This window comes from Hyperolius riggenbachi, chromosome 7 (genome assembly GCF_040937935.1).
Source record: "Hyperolius riggenbachi isolate aHypRig1 chromosome 7, aHypRig1.pri, whole genome shotgun sequence".
In the NCBI taxonomy this organism is placed as follows: Eukaryota; Metazoa; Chordata; class Amphibia; order Anura; family Hyperoliidae; genus Hyperolius; species Hyperolius riggenbachi.
Genome location: NC_090652.1, coordinates 26,918,930 through 26,938,034, shown reverse-complemented (window position 1 = coordinate 26,938,034; position 19,105 = coordinate 26,918,930). Strand labels below are relative to the sequence as shown.

Below are 19,105 nucleotides of genomic sequence, written 5' to 3'. Positions count from 1 at the left end.
CACACACACACACACACACACACACACACACCACACACACACACACACACACACACACACACACACACACACACACACACACACACACACACACACACACGGCATAGTCACACATACATACAGTACATGCACACATACATACACACACTGTATACATGTGCTCACAGCATATAGCAACACACGCCTGTACACACACACACACACACACACACACACACACACACACACACACACACACACACCACACACACCACACACACACACCACACACACCACACACACACACACACAGACACACACACACACACACACACACACACACACACACACATACACACACACACACACGGCATAGTCACACATACATACAGTACATGCACACATACATACACACACTGTATACATGTGCTCACAGCATATAGCAACACACGCCTGTACACACACACACACACACACACACACACACACACACACACCACACACACACACACACACACATACACACATACACACACACACGGCATAGTCACACATACATACAGTACATGCACACATACATACACACACTGTATACATGTGCACACAGCATACAGCAACACACACGCCTGTACAAACACACACACGGCATAGTCACACATACATATACAGTACATGCACACATACATACACACTGTATACATGTGCACACAGCATACAGCAACACACACGCCTGTACAAACACACACACACGGCATAGTCACACATACATATACAGTACATGCACAACGGTAAGCCACACATACATACACACACTCAAACTTAAAGTGAACCCGAGGTGAGAGTGACATGGAGGCTGCCATATTTATTTCCTTTTAAATAATACTAGTTGCCTCGCTACCCAGCTAATCAATTTGGCTGCAGTGGTGTCAAAATCACACCAGAAACAAGCATGTAGCTAATCTTGTCCATTCAGACAATATTGTCAGAAACACCTGATCTGCTGCATGCTTGTTCAGGGTCTATGGCTGAAAGTATTAGAGGCAGAGGATCAGCAGGGCTGCCAGGCAACTGGTATTGCTTAGAAGGAATAAATATGGCAGCCTCCATATACCTCTCACTTCCAGTTCACTTTAAAGCAAAGCAGAACTAAAAATTAAAAGATACACATGTCATACTTAGTGGCTAATAGAGTACTGGTTAAGGGCTCTGCCTTTGACATGGGTGACCAGGGTTTGAATCCTGGCTAGGATCAGTACCTATTCAGTAAGGAGTTCAAGGCAAGACTCCCTAACACTGCAGGGTGGCCTCTTGAGCGCACCCCAGTGGCTGCAGCTCTTGAGCGCTTTGAGTCCCACAGGAGAAAAGCACATTATAAATATTCAAATTATTATACTAACCTCCCATGCGGTCTACTCACCAATCTCTTTCTCTCCTCCTGCGTCCTGTTTGTCCTCTGTGATCAATGGAATTCTCCATCCTCCATTTCAAAAATGGCCATTACCCCATAACAGCTTCCTGCTCAGCACATATCATGCTAGATACACACCATACAAGTTTCTGACAGATTTTCTGATAGAACGATTATTTCTGACAGGTCGGATCTGTTTTCCAATTGATTTTCTGCTCACTTCAACGGAAAATCTATTAGAAATCAGATCGGATCTGTCGGAAATAATCGATCTGACAGTAAATTGTATCATGTGTCCCTAGGAGTACCCACTTGAGCCATAGGGAAACATGGACATTAACTTGTTCAAACTAACCGACTGCAACTGATATATAACTGACAGCAACTGGTTAATTTCAGTTTGGACCAAATCTTGTCAGAAGAAAATGGTGAGCGTCTGAGAGGAACTGACGGTGAGGTAAGTATGTCATTTTTGAAAGTTGAAAGCCAATTGTGTGCAATTTGGGGTTGTGCCAATCAAAACTGACAGGAAGTGCGTAAGATTGGCCCAATTCCAAACTGCATGCAATTTGCATTACATTATTAGTATTTATATAGCGCCGACATCTTCCGCAGTGCTGTACAGAGTATATTGGCTTGTCATGTCACAATCTAGTCCCTACCATCGTCATATGTCTATGTATGCATGGTGTAGTGTATGTATATTATATTGTCTAGGGACAATTTTAGGGGGGTACCAAATAACTTATCTGTATGTTTTTTGGATGTGGGAGGAAACCGGAGTGCCTGGAGGAAACCCACACAGACATGGGGAGAACATACAAACTCTGTGCAGATAGTGCCCTGGCTTGGGTTTGAACCAGGGAGGGGAACCAGCGCTGCAAGGCGAGAGCGCTAACCACTAGACGGAAGGAGGGGAAGGATGGATGGATTATTTGCATCTCACTGACCACCAGAAGTGATGGATACAGAATAGAGAGAAAGCTGAAGTGGAGAGAGGTCAGAGAAGGTGGTAGGTGGCCCCTTGATACCCACTAAGCCCCAAGCATCTGCCTAGGTTGCCTCGTGGATGATCCTGCTCTGGTCCGGGCAGCTCGACATCCATGTGTAATAATGATATAAATAATGAGATGTGTGAATCTGTCATTCCCACCGTTATAAATAGCGCCCCCTATCTGTGGTTCCGTCACTGTTCTTGGGTTACAGCGGCTGGAGGGGGCTTGCCGTGTGTTTATAACCTTATGTAACGGGATTTACTGCTGCTCTCCCGCATAGCGCAGAGGCGATGTCACAACCAAGCGGATAGAAGTGATGACGGCGGCGAGAAGTAATGATTACATTATTAGTAATGACACGCTCTGGTTTTATTTCAGATCCGCCATGTGATAGCGGCTACCAGTGGAGTGACGACCTGAGCAAGTGCAAAGCCTGCAGCATCTGCGAGATCTCCAGCAAGGACGACTTCTGTCAGAAGTGTGAGTGACCGGACCGCAACACGATACAAACCATATTAGAAGCCTATATATAAAGAAGGCATCATCTTATTACACAACATCACTTCTGTACTCTGCAACAAGCATGAAATGTCATCTGGAGAATTTACCAGGAAGGAACCTGAGGTTTGAGACCTATGGAAGCTGCCATATTTATTTCCTTCTAACCAATACCAGTTGCATGGCAGTCCTGCTGATATTTCTGGTGACTAAGGTGTAAATCGCACACCTGAAACAAGCATGCAGCTAATCTTGTTAGATTTGTCATAGACATCTGATCTGCATGCTTGTTCAGGGTCTTTAGCTTAAAGTATTAGAGGCAGAGGATCAGCAGGACAGCCAGGCAATGTGCATTACTTAAAAGGAAATAAATATGGCAGCTTCCATATCTCACCTCAGCTTCCCTTGAAGGCCTCTGCCTGCAACACAGAAGACCAGGGTTTGAATCTTGGCTCTTCCTACTCAGTAAGGCGGTCTTGGGCAAGGCTCCCTAACACTGCAGGGTGGCCTATAGCGCATGCTCTTATTGGCTGCCTCAAGCGCTTCTGGTCTGATAGGAATTATTATTATTGTCTGTGGTGAACCGTGAAACTGGACCTGCGTGTTGGTGGGCACGTGCCGTGGCAGAGAGTTTTAATTCTCCTATGTCACTTCCTCTTAGGCCCCGTTCACACTTGCGCTTTGCCATGCAAACGGACTGGATCCTGATCGGATCAAGACCTGATCCGGATCGGAACCGTACGGTTCCGATCCGGATCCGGTCCGTTTGCCTCAGGCATGCATCAGGCTGCCATCCGGATCCGTGGTCAAAAAATAGCGAAATTTAAATAAAAAAATGTTGGGGTCAGCAGAAGGTGCACCTGTAGAATTAGGTTCCTCCGCTGTAGGCCTCACCTCCACCTCCGACATTCTGCCAAACAGCTCCAGCACGTCTGTCACTGCTGCTCCACTCCAGACATGCTTGGCCCATGTGTCCCCATCCGAAATGGCCGCTTGGAAACGCATAGGAAGTGGGGTAGAACGTCAGGTGTTTGTAGGCAGTGTTTTCTGTGCCTTCCGTTTCCCATTGGTTTCTGTGTTCCGGATGGTGCAGTCAGGCTCCAGTCCGGCTCCGGTCCGGGTGCGTGGCTGGAGATCCGGACCCAAAAAATAGCGCATGTTGGAAAAGTGTCCGGAGTCCGGATCCGGTCCGGCTCCGTACTGTACGGAACGGACACGTGTGAACGTCCGCATAGCCTTTGCACGTACGTTCCGTTTGGTACAGTATACGGTCTGGATCCGGCCCCGCGAATCCGGACAGGGAACGCTAATGTGAACCGGGCCTTATCCATGCGCTGCACGCGCCTCTCCATCTTCCTGGCACCCAGCACTGAGAGTCCTGCTGTGAACGAGGAAGTGTCATGAAGATGTAGAGCAGCGCTTCGGCAAGAGGTGAGGCATAGGCTCAGTTTTGCCACAGATGAACCTACACTTCGTACTCACCGGCTCATCCTTAAAGGGAACCTAAACTGAGAATGATATGGATTTTTCCTTTTAAAATAATACCAGTTGCCTGACTCTCCTGCTGATCCTGTGTCTCCAATACTTTTAGCCACAGCCCCTGAACAAGCATGCAGATCAGGTGCTCTGACTGAAGTCACACTGGATTAGCTGCATGCTTGTTTCAGGGTGTGATTCAGCCACTATTGCAGCCACAGAGATCAGCTGGACTGCCAGGCAACTGGTATTGTTTAACAGGAAACATCCATATCCCTCTCAGTTAAGGTTCCCTTTAAGCTAAGTACACACACGTGATAATCGTCGCCTGATGGGGATTCAGGCCTCGTTCACATCTAAAATCGAAATCGCTGATGCCAGCGATTTTGTGGGCGATTTTTTTTTTTTTTTTTCCCGGCACTCGGGTGGGCACTGTGGTTTTTGCAAAGCACTTTTAATAAGCATTTTTGCAGATCGATTGCCTTTTTTCACTTCCTGACATCAGTCAGGAAGTGAACTCTTTGATCCGAAAATAATAAATACAATCTATTTATTCTTAAAACCGTGAACGCAATCACCGAACAAATCGATTTTGTGAGTGTTTAGCGCTCTTCCTATACCTTCCATTAAGGCAAAATCGCCTCAGAAATAGTACAGGCAGCGCTTTGCTGAGTGGATCGAAATCGAACCACTCATATGTGAACTCTCTCGTAGGGAATCATTGCACATGGGCTTTTAGGGCGATTTCTGAAATCACTAGCGCTTAAAGAACCCCCACAAAAACGCCCTAGATGTGAACAAGCCCAGACTGAACTTTTACAGACACATCTCTAGCCTTCAGGCTATTGATGTGTTATGCTGCTATGGAGGAGGGCATTTATAATGGAGGGTTCAAGTGAGAATGGGTTCTGGGTACTGCATAGAAAATATCTTACGATTAGTGGCACCGCGCGGCGTCACAACACATACTCCTTGTCTGAGGCCTGCACACCACTCTCGCTGAGTCCCGGCCTGGGAGAGGGGGGGGGTCTTCTTAATGAGGTATCACTGTAGACGTTGCCAGTGGGAGGCATGGATGACTGATGATGTTATGTCTTCCAGGTGACAGCAGTGATAAACAGGACTTCTTCTGGATCTGGGTAGCTGTCGGCTCCGGCTCGGCTGTCTTCATCATCACCATCATCCTGGCGCTCACCATCTACATGACTCGCTTCCGCAGGAAAAACAAGTTCACCAGTGAGTATAGACCTAGCGGCACCTCTGAGCACACCTCTGATGGGGGCACTGGTTGGGGGATGGAAGCACTGGTTGTGGATGTGGGGGGATGGGTGGGCACTGGTTTTGGATATGGGTGATCGGGGGGCACTAGTTGTGAATGTTGGGGGAGCACTGGTTGTGGAGGTGGGGAAATGGGGGGCAGTGGATGGGGGGGATGGGGTCACTAGTTGTGAATGGGGGAGATAGGGGGCACTGGTTGTGAATCTTGGGGGGAATAGGGGGCAGGGGATGGGGGTCACTAGTTGTGAATGGGGGGTGATAGGGGGCACTGGTTGCTGAGTTGGGGGGATGGGGGCAGAGTGGTTAGGTAGTGTATGTATTCAGTATGTCACCAGTCTCTGTATAACCTCTTCTGTTCCCTCCACAGCCCCCATAGAAGAGACCGGAGCCCACTCAGCTGAGGAGCTGCTGATACACTGAAGGTGAGACCCACTTTACACATATGGCCACTAGATGTCAGTGCAAAGTAGTGCAGGCCGCTGTTGGCCGTCAGACCTTCAGATGTACGAGTCATGGCACCTGGCTGGGATCGGTACCTGAGCCCTCGGACTTTGCAGGCCAGAGAATGTACAGACACTTTGCTAGCCTGCTATGTGGGGGGGGGGGCGATGTAGTGGTGGGCGACTGAAATCACGCGGCGGGGTTAATGCGGAGAAGAATGCGCTTGGCTGGCGCTCGGCCAAATCAATTCCCCCCGGCTGATGACTGGCCAATTCCCCCCGGCTGATGACTGGCCAATTCCCCCCGGCTGATGACTGGCCAATTCCCCCCGGCTGATGACTGGCCAATTCCCCCCGGCTGATCACTGGCCAATTCCCCCCGGCTGATCACTGGCCAATTCCCCCCGACTGATCACTGGCCAATTCCCCCTGACTGATCACTGGCCAATTCCCCCCGGCTGATCACTGGCCAATTCCCCCCGGCTGATCACTGGCCAATTCCCCCCGACTGATCACTGGCCAATTCCCCCAGGCTGATCACTGGCCAATTCCCCCCGGCTGATCACTGGCCAATTCCCCCCGGCTGATCACTGGCCAATTCCCCACCGGCTGATCACTGGCCAAATTCCCCACCGGCTGATCACTGGCCAAATTCCCCCTCACTGATCACTGGCCATTTCCCCCTGACTGATCACTGGCCAATTCCCCCTGACTGATCACTGGCCAATTCCCCCTGACTGATCACTGGCCAATTCCCCCCCGGCTGATCACTGGCCAATTCCCCCCCGGCTGATCACTGGCCAAATTCCCCCTGACTGATCACTGGCCATTTCCCCCTGACTGATCACTGGCCAATTCCCCCTGACTGATCACTGGCCAATTCCCCCTGACTGATCACTGGCCAATTCCCCCTGGCTGATCACTGGCCAATTCCCTCTGGCTGATCACTGGTCAATTCCCCCCGGCTGATCACTGGTCAATTCCCCCCGGCTGATCACTGGCCAATTCCCCCCGGCTGATCACTGGCCAATTCCCCCTGGCTGATCACTGGCCAATTCCCCCTGGCTGATCACTGGCCAATTCCCCCTGGCTGATCACTGGCCAATTCCCCCTGGCTGATCACTGGCCAATTCCCCCTGGCTGATCACTGGCCAATTCCCCCTGGCTGATCACTGGCCAATTCCCCCTGGCTGATCACTGGCCAATTCCCCCTGGCTGATCACTGGCCAATTCCCCCCGGCTGATCACTGGCCAATTCCCCCCCGGCTGATCACTGGCCAATTCCCCCTGGCTGATCACTGGCCATTTCCCCCCTGGCTGATCACTGGCCAATTCCCCCCGGCTGATCACTGGCCAATTCCCCCCGGCTGATCACTGGCCAATTCCCCCCGGCTGATCACTGGCCAATTCCCCCCGGCTGATCACTGGCCAATTCCCCCCCGGCTGATCACTGGCCAATTCCCCCCTGGCTGATCACTGGCCAATTCCCCCTGGCTGGGCCAATTCCCCCGGCTGATCACTGGCCAATTCCCCCGGCTGATCACTGGCCAATTCCCCCGGCTGATCACTGGCCAATTCCCCCTGGCTGATCACTGGCCAATTCCCCTGACTGATCACTGGCCAATTCCCCCTGGCTGGGCCAATTCCCCCTGGCTGATCACTGGCCAATTCCCCCCGGCTGACCACTGGCCAATTCCCCCTGGCTGGGCCAATTCCCCCGGCTGATCACTGGCCAATTCCCCCTGGCTGATCACTGGCCAATTCCCCCTGGCTGATCACTGGCCAATTCCCCCTGACTGATCACTGGCCAATTTCCCCAGCCAATTCCCCCTGGCTGGGCCAATTCCCCCTGGCTGGGCCAATTCCCCCTGGCTGGGCCAATTCCCCCTGGCTGGGCCAATTCCCCCTGGCTGGGCCAATTCCCCCTGGCTGGGCCAATTCCCCCTGGCTGGGCCAATTCCCCCTGGCTGGGCCAATTCCCCCTGGCTGATCACTGGCCAATTTCCCCCTGGCTGATCACTGGCCAATTTCCCCCTGGCTGATCACTGGCCAATTTCCCCCTGGCTGATCACTGGCCAATTTCCCCCTGGCTGATCACTGGCCAATTCCCCCTGGCTGATCACTGGCCAATTCCCCCTGGCTGATCACTGGCCAATTCCCCCTGGGTGATCACTGGCCAATTCCCCCTGGCTGATCACTGGCCAATTCCCCCTGGCTGATCACTGGCCAATTCCCCCTGGCTGATCACTGGCCAATTCCCCCTGGCTGATCACTGGCCAATTCCCCCTGGCTGATCACTGGCCAATTCCCCCTGGCTGATCACTGGCCAATTCCCCCTGGCTGATCACTGGCCAATTCCCCCTGGCTGATCACTGGCCAATTCCCCCTGGCTGATCACTGGCCAATTCCCCCTGGCTGATCACTGGCCAATTCCCCCTGGCTGATTACTGGCCAATTCCCCCTGGCTGATCACTGGCCAATTCCCCCCGGCTGATCCCCCTGGCTAAATTCTAAGCCGAGCGTTATCCAGTCGGTGTATGAGGCTTGTAGGATGCCCGAGGTCAGCAAAGTGTATAAAGCTTTACTTACCTGGGGCTCCTCCCAGCCCCTAGACGTCTGTGTGTCCTTCACTGCAGCTCAGTCCCAATGAGATGAAAATGATTGAGAGCCCCAATTGTGCAATATGTTGATTCAATGGGATAAATGAGGAAATATTTGAGGAAATACTCACAAACCACTATGTAGGCAGGTGGGGAGATTAGACCTGACCCCACTCAGGTTTAAAGAGAAACCGTAACCAAGAATTGAACCCAATCAGTAGCTGATGCCGCCTTTCCCACAAGAAATCTTTACTTTTTCACAAACGGATCATCAGGGGGTCTGTATGGCTGATCTTGTGGTGAAACCCCTCCCACAGTGTGATGTCAGGATGGTCCTGACAGTTTCCTGTCTGTGAACCTCGTTGCATTGTGGGAAATAACAGCAGTTTCCAACTGCCAAAAAAGCAAGCAGCTTCTTCTACTGACATCACCTGCCAGCAGTAAAAATGTCACCATGTGATAAATGGTGTAATGTAAATCAGGGCGAGGAAAGCTTTTACAATGGGCAAACACTGACTAAATCATTTATACATAATTATTGTAAAAATGAAGCACTTTTATTACATTATTTTCACTGGAGTTCCTCTTTAACCTAATGCGGGCCGGCGCAGTACAAATCTACGACGGGCGGGTGGCACTGCGGTTCTGACCGGACGTAAGCTCTACATCCCATTCACCGCACGTCCCCGCCTGTTACCGCCGTTCTTGCCGCTTTCTACCCGCCGCAATTTGCTCGCCCTGCCACCTCTATGACGGCAGAACGCTGTGAGCCGGGCAGGAGCCGTTTTCATTGGCTCCTGGCCCTGTCATTACTATAAGCCAATCCCGTTGGCTTACATTGAGTGACAGGGTCAGGAGCTAATGAAAGCGGCTCCTGCCCGGCGCACAGCGTTCTGCCGTCATGGAGATGACAGAGAGAGCAGCCTGCGGCGTGACCGGCGGATTATTGCGGGGATTCGTCGGGATGCAGCGTTTGTGTACCAGCAGCCTCTGGTCCTTAAGGGAGCAGAGGCTGCTGGTACTGAAGTGGTTAAGAATCTCATGCTCCATAGGAATAGAAAACCCCTCCACCCAGGGAGGAAACGGGATAAAAAATTGTTTAAACAGAAGCGTCCGATAAAGATAAAATAGTTAAAAACTGCTTAAAATGGAAGTAGTGGTGAACTTGCATATAATCCTCATTTTTCAAGCTGAATGTGCTGAAAAGTTACCCTCCTCAGCTTATATGCAAGTCAGTGGAGCAGAACAGGTGGTGGAGCAGGTTTTGTTACTAGCAGAGGAGTGTAAGGATTGCACACTAGTGATCCTGCTCTTACCAGCTGGCTCCCTGCTGTGTCCGTTTCCCCATCCCCAGCAACATGGTGCGCAGAGTGCGCTGCTCAAGACTTCCTGTGTCCCCTCGCTTGTGGAGCAGAGCAAGCAACGTGTCAGCGGTGCAATGATCGGGGATTCTTCCTGTGTGGCAATTGATGTCTCATATCTATGACGGCATCTAGTGGCTTCTTGAGACACAGCTGTATAATCCCGGGGCACATCTGGCTATGGGGAGAGGGAATGACTTGAACTGGGGGGGGGGGATACTGGGGAGGGGGCTTATACGCAAGTCAATCACTTTTTCTGGTTTCTGAGGGAAAAGTGGCTTATAAGTGGGTCCCCCATGCAGACCCAAAGGTCAGTTTTCACTGAAAAATTTACAGTACAGTAAAGCTGTATACAATTTCTTGACCTTGGCATTCCTTTAAAGCCAATATTACCCCTCCTAAAAAAAAGGTCAGATACTCACCTAAGGAGAGGGAAGAGTCCTAATGAGTCTTCCTTCTCCTCTCCCAGTGCCCTCAGGATCCTCCGTTCAAATCCCCCGCCGCGGGGGACTTCGGAAGTCTTCGGGAGCCGAGTCCTCCCGAAGACAGGAGGCTCCATAATGCACACGCGTGAGTGCGTCGTAGAGGGCGCGTGCGCAGTATGGAGCAGCCCTGTCCTCGGGAGCCCGAGTGCTCCCGAAGACTTCCGAAACCTCCTTTCGGCGGCGGAAGTGGCAGCATTTGACCGAACTGGTCGAATACTGCTACGGGGGATCCTGCGCAGCACCAAGGGCACCGGGAGAGGCGAGGGAAGTCTCATTAGGACTCAGAGCCTTCCCTCTCCTTAGGTGAGTATCTGACTTTTTTATTTATAAATGGGTTCCCATTAGCTGTAAATCTGAAAACGTTTTAAGCTTAGTCTGGATAGAAAGATAATACTCATAATTTACACTAATCAGCGTGATGGCTACCCGAGGTGGCATGTAGCATGATCAGACAGACGTGTATGTACAGTGCCTAGCACACAAATAACTATGCTGTGTTCCTTTTTTCTTTTCTTTTTACTGCATGAAAGAGTTAACATTTAGGTATGCAAGTGACAGTTTTTCTTAAAGTGGACCTGAACTCAGAACGTCCTCTCTGCTCTAAAAGATATGCAGCAGCATAATAACCTTTAAAGAAAAACATTTCTTTGTTACAGCTGATACAAATCCTGCAATAAATCTGCAGACATAGGGTTAACATCCTATGTTAACAAATTAGCTGCTCTGCTGTGGCAGAGGAGATTTCTGAGCTGACATAGCTGAGTGATCAAATTACAGTGGTGGTTAGTCACAGATGAGGGGGGATTACGCAGGCTAAGCTCTCTAAATACACACAGGTTGCCTTTCTCTCTGTTTTCCTTTTGTCCTGTGCAAGAGTTCAGGTCCTCTTTAAATTGTGACTAAGTGGGATTATAGTATAGCCCTTACTGATAAGGAGTTAGTGTCATAAAATAATTTTCGAGCAGAAAGCCTCTGAAAGCAGAAGCTAGATAACATAGGTCAATAGTTCATACTGTATATTTTAGCTTCGGAGACACTGAAAGACTATGAGTTTGATTTACAAAGCTGTGCTGCTACAGCAGTGCAGCTTGATGAGTGCAGATAATCCCCTGCACAGGCTATGCAGCCATAGCGTGCACAGTGAAATTACGCTGTGATTAGCTATTGTAAAGGGCGCTTCGTTACTCTTAAAGAGAGTCTGAAGCCAAAATAATTTGCTCTTTTTATTGCCCGCTTATGTTAAGCAGTAATTTCAAAGCTGATTCACTGCATTCCCGCGACAGAACGAGGTATTTATCCCCCCCCCCCCCCCCCCCCCCCCCGAAATCCCCAGGGCAAATTTCTCCCTTCGCTTCCTGGAGGAGGCAGAGCTTTGCGCAGTAGCTCTGCCTCTGCTCCAGTTATTCTCCGCCAATCGCCACCTCGCCCCACCCCTCTCATTCTTCTTTCACTTGGAGGGGCGGAGATTGACTGGAGGCAGACCTACCGCGCAAAACTCTGCCTCCCCCGGGCAGCAAAATCCACATCCTGGAAAGTCATGGAAATTTTCCCCGGGGACTTTGGGGTGATAAATACCTCGTTCTTTGAAGCTACTGGACCCGCCGGGCTCCGGGAGGGTTCAGTGGAGTGCTCATTAAGAGTAACAACACACTCTTTACAATAGCTAATCACAGCATAATTTCACTGCGCACGCTATGGCTACATAGGGGCTAGGTGCTGCGTTTTGGAAGTCCATGGGCTGCAGGGAAAAAACGCATATAAAAATGCATATGCATTTTCTATGCGTTTTGAAACACGTGTTTTTAAAAAACGCATGTTTTTTTGCATATCATTCAAAAACGCACACAAAAAAAAACAGCACATGACATAAAAAAAACGAGCTTTCACATTATGTTATGTGTGCACCCAGCATAAAACATTCTTTTTTTTTCTCTTACAGATTACCATCCCGGGAAGGACCGATCACCTTACCCCCAGCCCCAGAGGAAGCTGCTACCCCGTCACTGTATATATATATGTATAGAGGGTGTACATATATCTATATATGTATATATATATATATCTATAAAGTGCTGCGCTGGACGCAGAAGATGTTTTTTAACCTATTTTTGTCATGTGGGGCCTGGAACACATTGCCGAGCAGTGCTGGCTCCTCTCCTCTGGCTAGCAAGGGGTTAATATTGCTTCCTGCACCCACTACCTGCCGTACCCCCCGCACCCCAACCGCCACCCCCCTCCCCATTCTTCAGTCTTAGACCCATCTTCTCCACAACGAGAGAGATCATCTTCACCCGTTCCTAAGACTCTCAGCGCACTTCCTGGAAGAAAGCTACGGACCCGCCGATGCCGCTACCAATTGTCACATTCCACCCGGATTTGTCAGGAAGGTCGCCCTCTTGTAGAAGCCCTATGGGCCTTGTTAAGAAATAAATTGTTGCATCTTCTTTTTACCACTCGTTTGTTTTTTTCTTTTTTTTTTCTTCCATCGAATTAATTTGTACGTTGTTGTTCATTTTTGTTGAAGTGTACCTGAGATGGGGCCAAATAAGCAATGTAGACATACCTGGGGCTTCCTTCAGCCCCCTCCGGCCTGATCGCTCCTTCATCATCCTCAGTCACCTCTTTGTTCGCCCGCAACTGGCCCCGGAAAATCCTCCAGTCGGCGCAGGCGCAGTCCGGCCAGCCGTGCTCACCGTCCCGATCCCAGGCCGCGCATGTGCAGTTGGCCCCGGACCGAGGGACTTTGTGAGGCCAGTTGCAGGTGAACGGGGAGTCGGAGGAGTACGTGGGAGCGATCAGGCTGGAGGAAGGTATACGGATTATCTTGTCGCTGGTGAGTTGGGTGTCAGGAGAGCCGAATGATGCGGAAGTGACATTACTTCCGCATATGCAGCTCGGTATCCATGGGAGTACTATGTGCCCGATTCTCACTGGTAGCCGGGCGATGGGAGGTCTGACACTGGCTGCTGGCATGCTGCTTATTACATGATAGGCAGGGGGAAGGACGGAAGGGCGTCGATGTGTGGTCCCCGTCACTACCTAAACTGGGGGACACCTGTCACCACCTAAACTGGGGAAAGTCCTTGTCACTAAACATGGGGGTCCCCATCACTACTTAAACTGGGGGGCACCTGTCACCACCTAAACTGGGGGAAGTCCCCGTCACTAAACATGGGGGGTACCCATCACTGTCTAAACTGGGGGACACCTGTCACCACCTAAACTGGGGAAAGTCCTTGTCACTAAACATGGGGGTCCCCATCACTACCTAAACTGGGGGGCACCTGTCACCACCTAAACTGGGGGAAGTCACTAAACGTGGGGGGTCCCAATCACTACCTAAACTGGGCGGCACCTGTATCGGAGGCGCTCACAATCTAATCCCTACCATAGTCCTAGTCTAATGTCCCACCATTGCTAAGTTTAAGTAAATTTGGACCACCCATGACCACATCCTGGTCCGTGACCATGCCCATTTCCCCCCTTTTTCGGTGTGTCACGTGCATGACTTGTCCCCCCGGAAAATTTTCTACGGATGCCCATGCACCTGTGGGATGTGTGTGATGTCACAAATACACACAGGTGACGGCGGAGGAGGCTGGCAGCGGTGCCAGCAGGAAAGGTGAGTATTTACTCTGTACATGGGCACTGGGTTGGGGTGTCACACACCTTGGGGGCGCAGCGACCAGGGTGTAAGTTATGTACATCTGTTGTGGCAGTATGGCACATGATTACCGCCATGCACCCGACTCACCACATCAGCCCGATATTTTCCAGGATTGCCCAATCAATTGGACCGATTTGGTCCCAAAATCAATCAAATCATTGATTGGGCAGGGCATGTTGCACAGATCACGCTTCTCTGCACCCATGGCAACGGCACTCTGTTCGGAGCACTGGTGATCTGTTTCAACACCTGCACTGATCCAGTGACTAGCAATGAATTCTGACACTCTTCTGTGCCAGTTTCTGTTAGGCCTCTTTTCCAGAGACTGTTGAGCTGTGTGCTCAGCAAGCAGTTACCAGGCAGCAGTGAGCAGTTACCAGGCAGCAACAAGCAGTTACCAGGCAGCAGGGAGCAGATACCAGACAGCAACAAGCAGTTACCAGGCAGCAGTGAGCAGTTACCAGGCAGCAGTGAGCAGATACCAGGCAGCAGTGAGCAGTTACCAGGCAGCAGTGAGCAGTTGTGAGAGTTTGAGAGGCATTTCACTGCCTATCAACAATCTGTGGAAAAGAGGCCTTAAACATTTTGTGGAATTGTTACTGTGGACCTTTGCAAAATATACAGCTTATCTGACTGCATAGCTCCAGATGACCGCTGCCGCGCGCAGACTCGTGATGATGGTAATTTGCTCATTACGATCACACGTACTTTTTGGCAATTACGTCCAATGAGAAAAAGTTTCTCGGATCCACTTTAAGGGCCTTTCTCCATTTGTCAGGGCGCTATTGCGGATGGGGTCGCATAGAAGGAGACGCGTGGCCAGGCCTGTCAGCGAAGTGAAAGTAGCTGGCGGCGGAGGTCGGGAGGATCCGATTGTGACTGCGAGGGCACCGGACAGCTGCAGGGGGCTGGTAGAAGCCCCAGGTGAGTAAAACTCATTTTTTTATTGCAGGCTTGAGTGTCTCTTTAAAGAGAATCTGTACTCTAAAATTCTTACAATAAAAAGCATACCATTCTATTCATTATGTTCTCCTGGGCCCCTCTGTGCTGTTTCTGCCACTCCCTGCTGCAGTCCTGGCTTGTAATTGCCAGTTTTAGGCAGTGTTTACAAACAAGGCATGGCTGCTAACAGCATGTGATAGGCTGAGAGGATCTCAGTCTGTGACTCATACAGAGCCTGCAGGGGGCGTGGAGAGGGTGTGTATAGCTTCTATCCTATCACAAGCAGAGCAGCACATTCCTGCCTGAGCCCGACAAAGCCGACCGAGGAAAGAAGATTAGATTATATAACAGAGATAATACAGCCACTGTGCAACTAGAAAAGGCTGCAGCAAGACAGACCACATTAGAACAGGTATACAGTAGGAACTTATAGAATAGAAGAAATAAGGCTGAACATTTTGTTACAGTCTCTCTTTAAAGGGAACCTTAACTGCCGTGGAAAAATAAATTCACTTACCTGGGGGCTTACCCAAGCCTCCTGCAGCCGTCCTGTGCCCGCGCCGGTCCTTCGGTGCCCTCCGATCTCCCTCCGCCGCTAAGTTTCGTTTTTCGGACTACTGCCAGTCGTCCTCGGGCCTCGCGGCGTCATGCGGACGCGCTTTACTGCAGTTTACGACGAGGAATGCGGAAGTGGCCCGAGGACGACTGGCAGTCGTCCGAAAACGAAACTTAGCGGCGGAGGGAGACCGGAGGGCACCGAAGGACCGGCGCGGGCACAGGACGGCTGCAGGAGGCTTGGGAAAGCCCCCAGGTAAGTGAATTTATTTTTCCACGGCAGTTAAGGTTCCCTTTAAATGCGTTTTTCAAAAGCAGAAAAACAATTGACAGCAATGCAAAACGACTGTCAAACAACTCATGAAGTGGAGACCGGCCCTAAAAACTGATTCAGGTTAAGAACAAACCTACACTCCCTATCTGGTTTGTTAACCGGAGACTACCTGTACTGACAGGATCAGGAACCCCCAAGCTTTTATCCATTGGCTAGATTACAAAGGCATAGAGAGATGAATGACACATTCCTCCCTGTACCTCGGAAGTTTAGCTTTTTTCTCACATTGGGATGTAACTTGCATACCGCCAAACTTTTTTGGGATAAGAAAGAGGGACAACTGAAGACACACCCCTGCCACGCCTTTCATAACATTATAGACTATTAAACACAATATTTAGTATAAAATTACATATTTTTACATAGATCTGTACATGCGTCCTGAAAGAGGGACAAATGAGGAAAAAAAAAAGGGACAGCGGGATTTAGTTCCCAAAGCAGGACTGTTGGGAGCTATGCCTATCCTATAGCAAAAATGTCACTCATAGAACATCATTACAGTAATACCCTTACGTGATCTTCTCAAAAAATTAGCATATTGTGATGAAGTATTTTCTGTAATGTACTGATAAACATTAGACTTTCATATATTTTAGATTCAAATACACACAACTTTTATTGTTTTAATATTGATGAATTTGGCATACAGCTCATGAAAACCCAAATTTCCCATCTCAAAAAATTAGCATATTTCATCCGACCAATAAAAGAAAAGTGTTTTTAGAACAAAAAAAAGTCAACCTTCAAATAATTATGTTCAGTTATGCACTCAATACTTGGTCGGGAATCCTTTTGCAGAAATGACTGCTTCAATGCGGCGTGGCATGGAGACAATCAGCCTGTGGCACTGCTCAGGTGTTATGGAGGCCCAGGATGCTTCGATAGCGGCCTTAAGCTCATCCAGAGTGTTGGGTCTTGCATCTCTCAACTTTCTCTTTACAATATCCCACAGATTCTCTATGGGGTTCAGGTCAGGAGAGTTGGCAGGCCAATTGAGCACAGTAATACCATGGTCAGTAAACCATTTACCAGTGGTTTTGGCACTGTGAGCAGGTGCCAGGTCGTGCTGAAAAATGAAATCTTCATCATAAAGCTTTTCAGCAGATGGAAGCATGAAGTGCTCCAAAATCTCCCGATAGCTAGCTGCATTGACCCTGCCCTTGATAAAACACAGTGGACCAATACCAGCAGCTGACATGGCACCCCAGACCATCACTGACTGTGGGTACTTGACACTGGACTTCAGGCATTTTCCTCTCCCCAGTCTTCCTCCAGACTCTGGCACCTTGATTTCCGGAAGACATGTAAAAGTTGCTTTCATCCAAAAAAAGTACTTTGGACCACTGAGCAACAGTCCAGTGCTGCTTCTCTGTAGCCCAGGTCAGGCGCTTGTGCTGCTGTTTCTGGTTCAAAAGTGGGTTCATGCTTGGCAAAATTGTATGTACTTTTATCCTTCTGGCGCCTCTGTTCACCTACCAATATATTTGAGTCCACCCCAGGTGGAGGGGTGATCTACCCCCTTTCTTCCTATCTACAGAGAGCAACTTCCTAATCCTGAGTGAGGACAGGTCTAATCTCCTCACCTGCCTAATGAGTGGTTACCTAGGTGGTAACCCGTGTTTGTGAGGATTACCATCTCACTGTTTCATTTATCCAATCAATTTTGACATACTACACCATATTGGGCTCTCGATTTCTCTTCAACTTTAAAGAGAACCAGAGATGAAGCAACCTCATGTATTTTACCTTATAAATCAGTGGGAACATGACAGTAAACACCTAATCTGCTCTTTGTTACATTGTTCTCTGTTTAATTTGCCTGTTATCACCTCTAAGATAAGAATCCCGACTAAGCAGTCAGTCTGGCTTTGCTACAGAATAATTATAGCTGAGACTGTGTTCTTTGCTGTCTTCAAGTCCAAGCCTGCCCCCTGCTGGCTTTGCTCAGGAATCATTATAGCTGAGTCATTATAGCAAAGCCAGAATCAATGCTCAGTCCGGGATTCTTATCTCAGCTAGATAACAGACACTTTTAGCAGTGAGGATGGAACAGAGAGCATGGTAAATGTTTTCTCTAATGTTCCCACTGATTTCTATGGTAAAATACACAAGGGTGCTTCGTCTCTGGTTCACTTTAAAAAAAATAATAAATCGCTCAGCGCGTTTCGTTATTTAGCAAACAGGCATTCTCTATAGCAGCACTTCTTTCAGATTGTGAATATACCTTTCTAAATTCTTGCAAAACCATGAGGTGACAGCGCCCCCTGCTGCCTTCCGCTACCCATCACAGGCTTTGGAAGGTATAATTGGTTGCGGCTTGCAATACTGCTGTCGGCCTGTAGATGGAGACAAAGTCTAGACTATGGATACACCGGAACTTTCTCCGAAGTTTCAGGCGAAGTTCAGTAGTTAGTGAGGAATGTAAAGGAGGAAGTGAGCCATGAGTCAGCACAAAGCCATGGTGTTTATTTACATAGAAACATAAGCAGCATAATCCTGAATTCCGTATTAACGGGTGTCATCGCCTGCGGAAACATTCTCATGCTGATCAAAAAACTGGCCTTGTAGTTAAAGGGATACTGTAGGGGGGTCGGGGGAAAATGAGTTGAACTTACCTGGGGCTTCTGATGGTCCCCCGCAGACATCCTGTGTTGGCGCAGCCACTCACCGATGCTCCGGCCCCGCCTCTGGTTCACTTCTAGGATTTCAGACTTTAAGTCTGAAGACCACTGCGCCTGCATTGCAGTGTCCTCGCTCCCGCTGATGGCACCAGGAGTGTACTGCACAGGCCCAGTACAGTCTGTGCCTGCGCAGTACGCTCCTGGTGACAACAGCGGGAGCGAGACACGGCAATGCAGGCGCAGTGGTCTTCAGACTTTAAAGTCTGAAATCCTAGAAGAGAACCGGAAGCGGGGCCGGAGCATCAGTGAGTGGCTGTGCGGTCACAGGATGTCTATGGGGGACCATTAGAAGCCCCGGGTAAGTTCAACTCATTTTCCCCCGACCCCCCTACAGTATTCCTTTAAGGGGAATTCCTGCTGGAATTGAAAACTGAAGAGGTGAAACTTGGAATCAAGGCCCATCTAT

The 19,105-nt window shown here is 49.6% G+C and overlaps 1 protein-coding gene across 1 annotated transcript in view; it reads left to right on the top strand.

The window, feature by feature from the left end:
• Positions 1 to 12,970, top strand: part of TNFRSF12A (TNF receptor superfamily member 12A) — a 35,401-nt gene extending 22,431 nt beyond the window's left edge. Inside the window, exons 2-5 of the mRNA XM_068243782.1 lie at positions 2,761 to 2,862; positions 5,458 to 5,592; positions 6,002 to 6,056; positions 12,460 to 12,970. Of these exons, the coding sequence (XP_068099883.1) occupies positions 2,761 to 2,862; positions 5,458 to 5,592; positions 6,002 to 6,054 (290 nt within the window). The 3' untranslated portion in view covers positions 6,055 to 6,056; positions 12,460 to 12,970. The remainder of the gene's footprint in view (positions 1 to 2,760; positions 2,863 to 5,457; positions 5,593 to 6,001; positions 6,057 to 12,459) is intronic.
• The last annotated feature ends 6,135 nt before the right edge of the window (positions 12,971 to 19,105 follow it).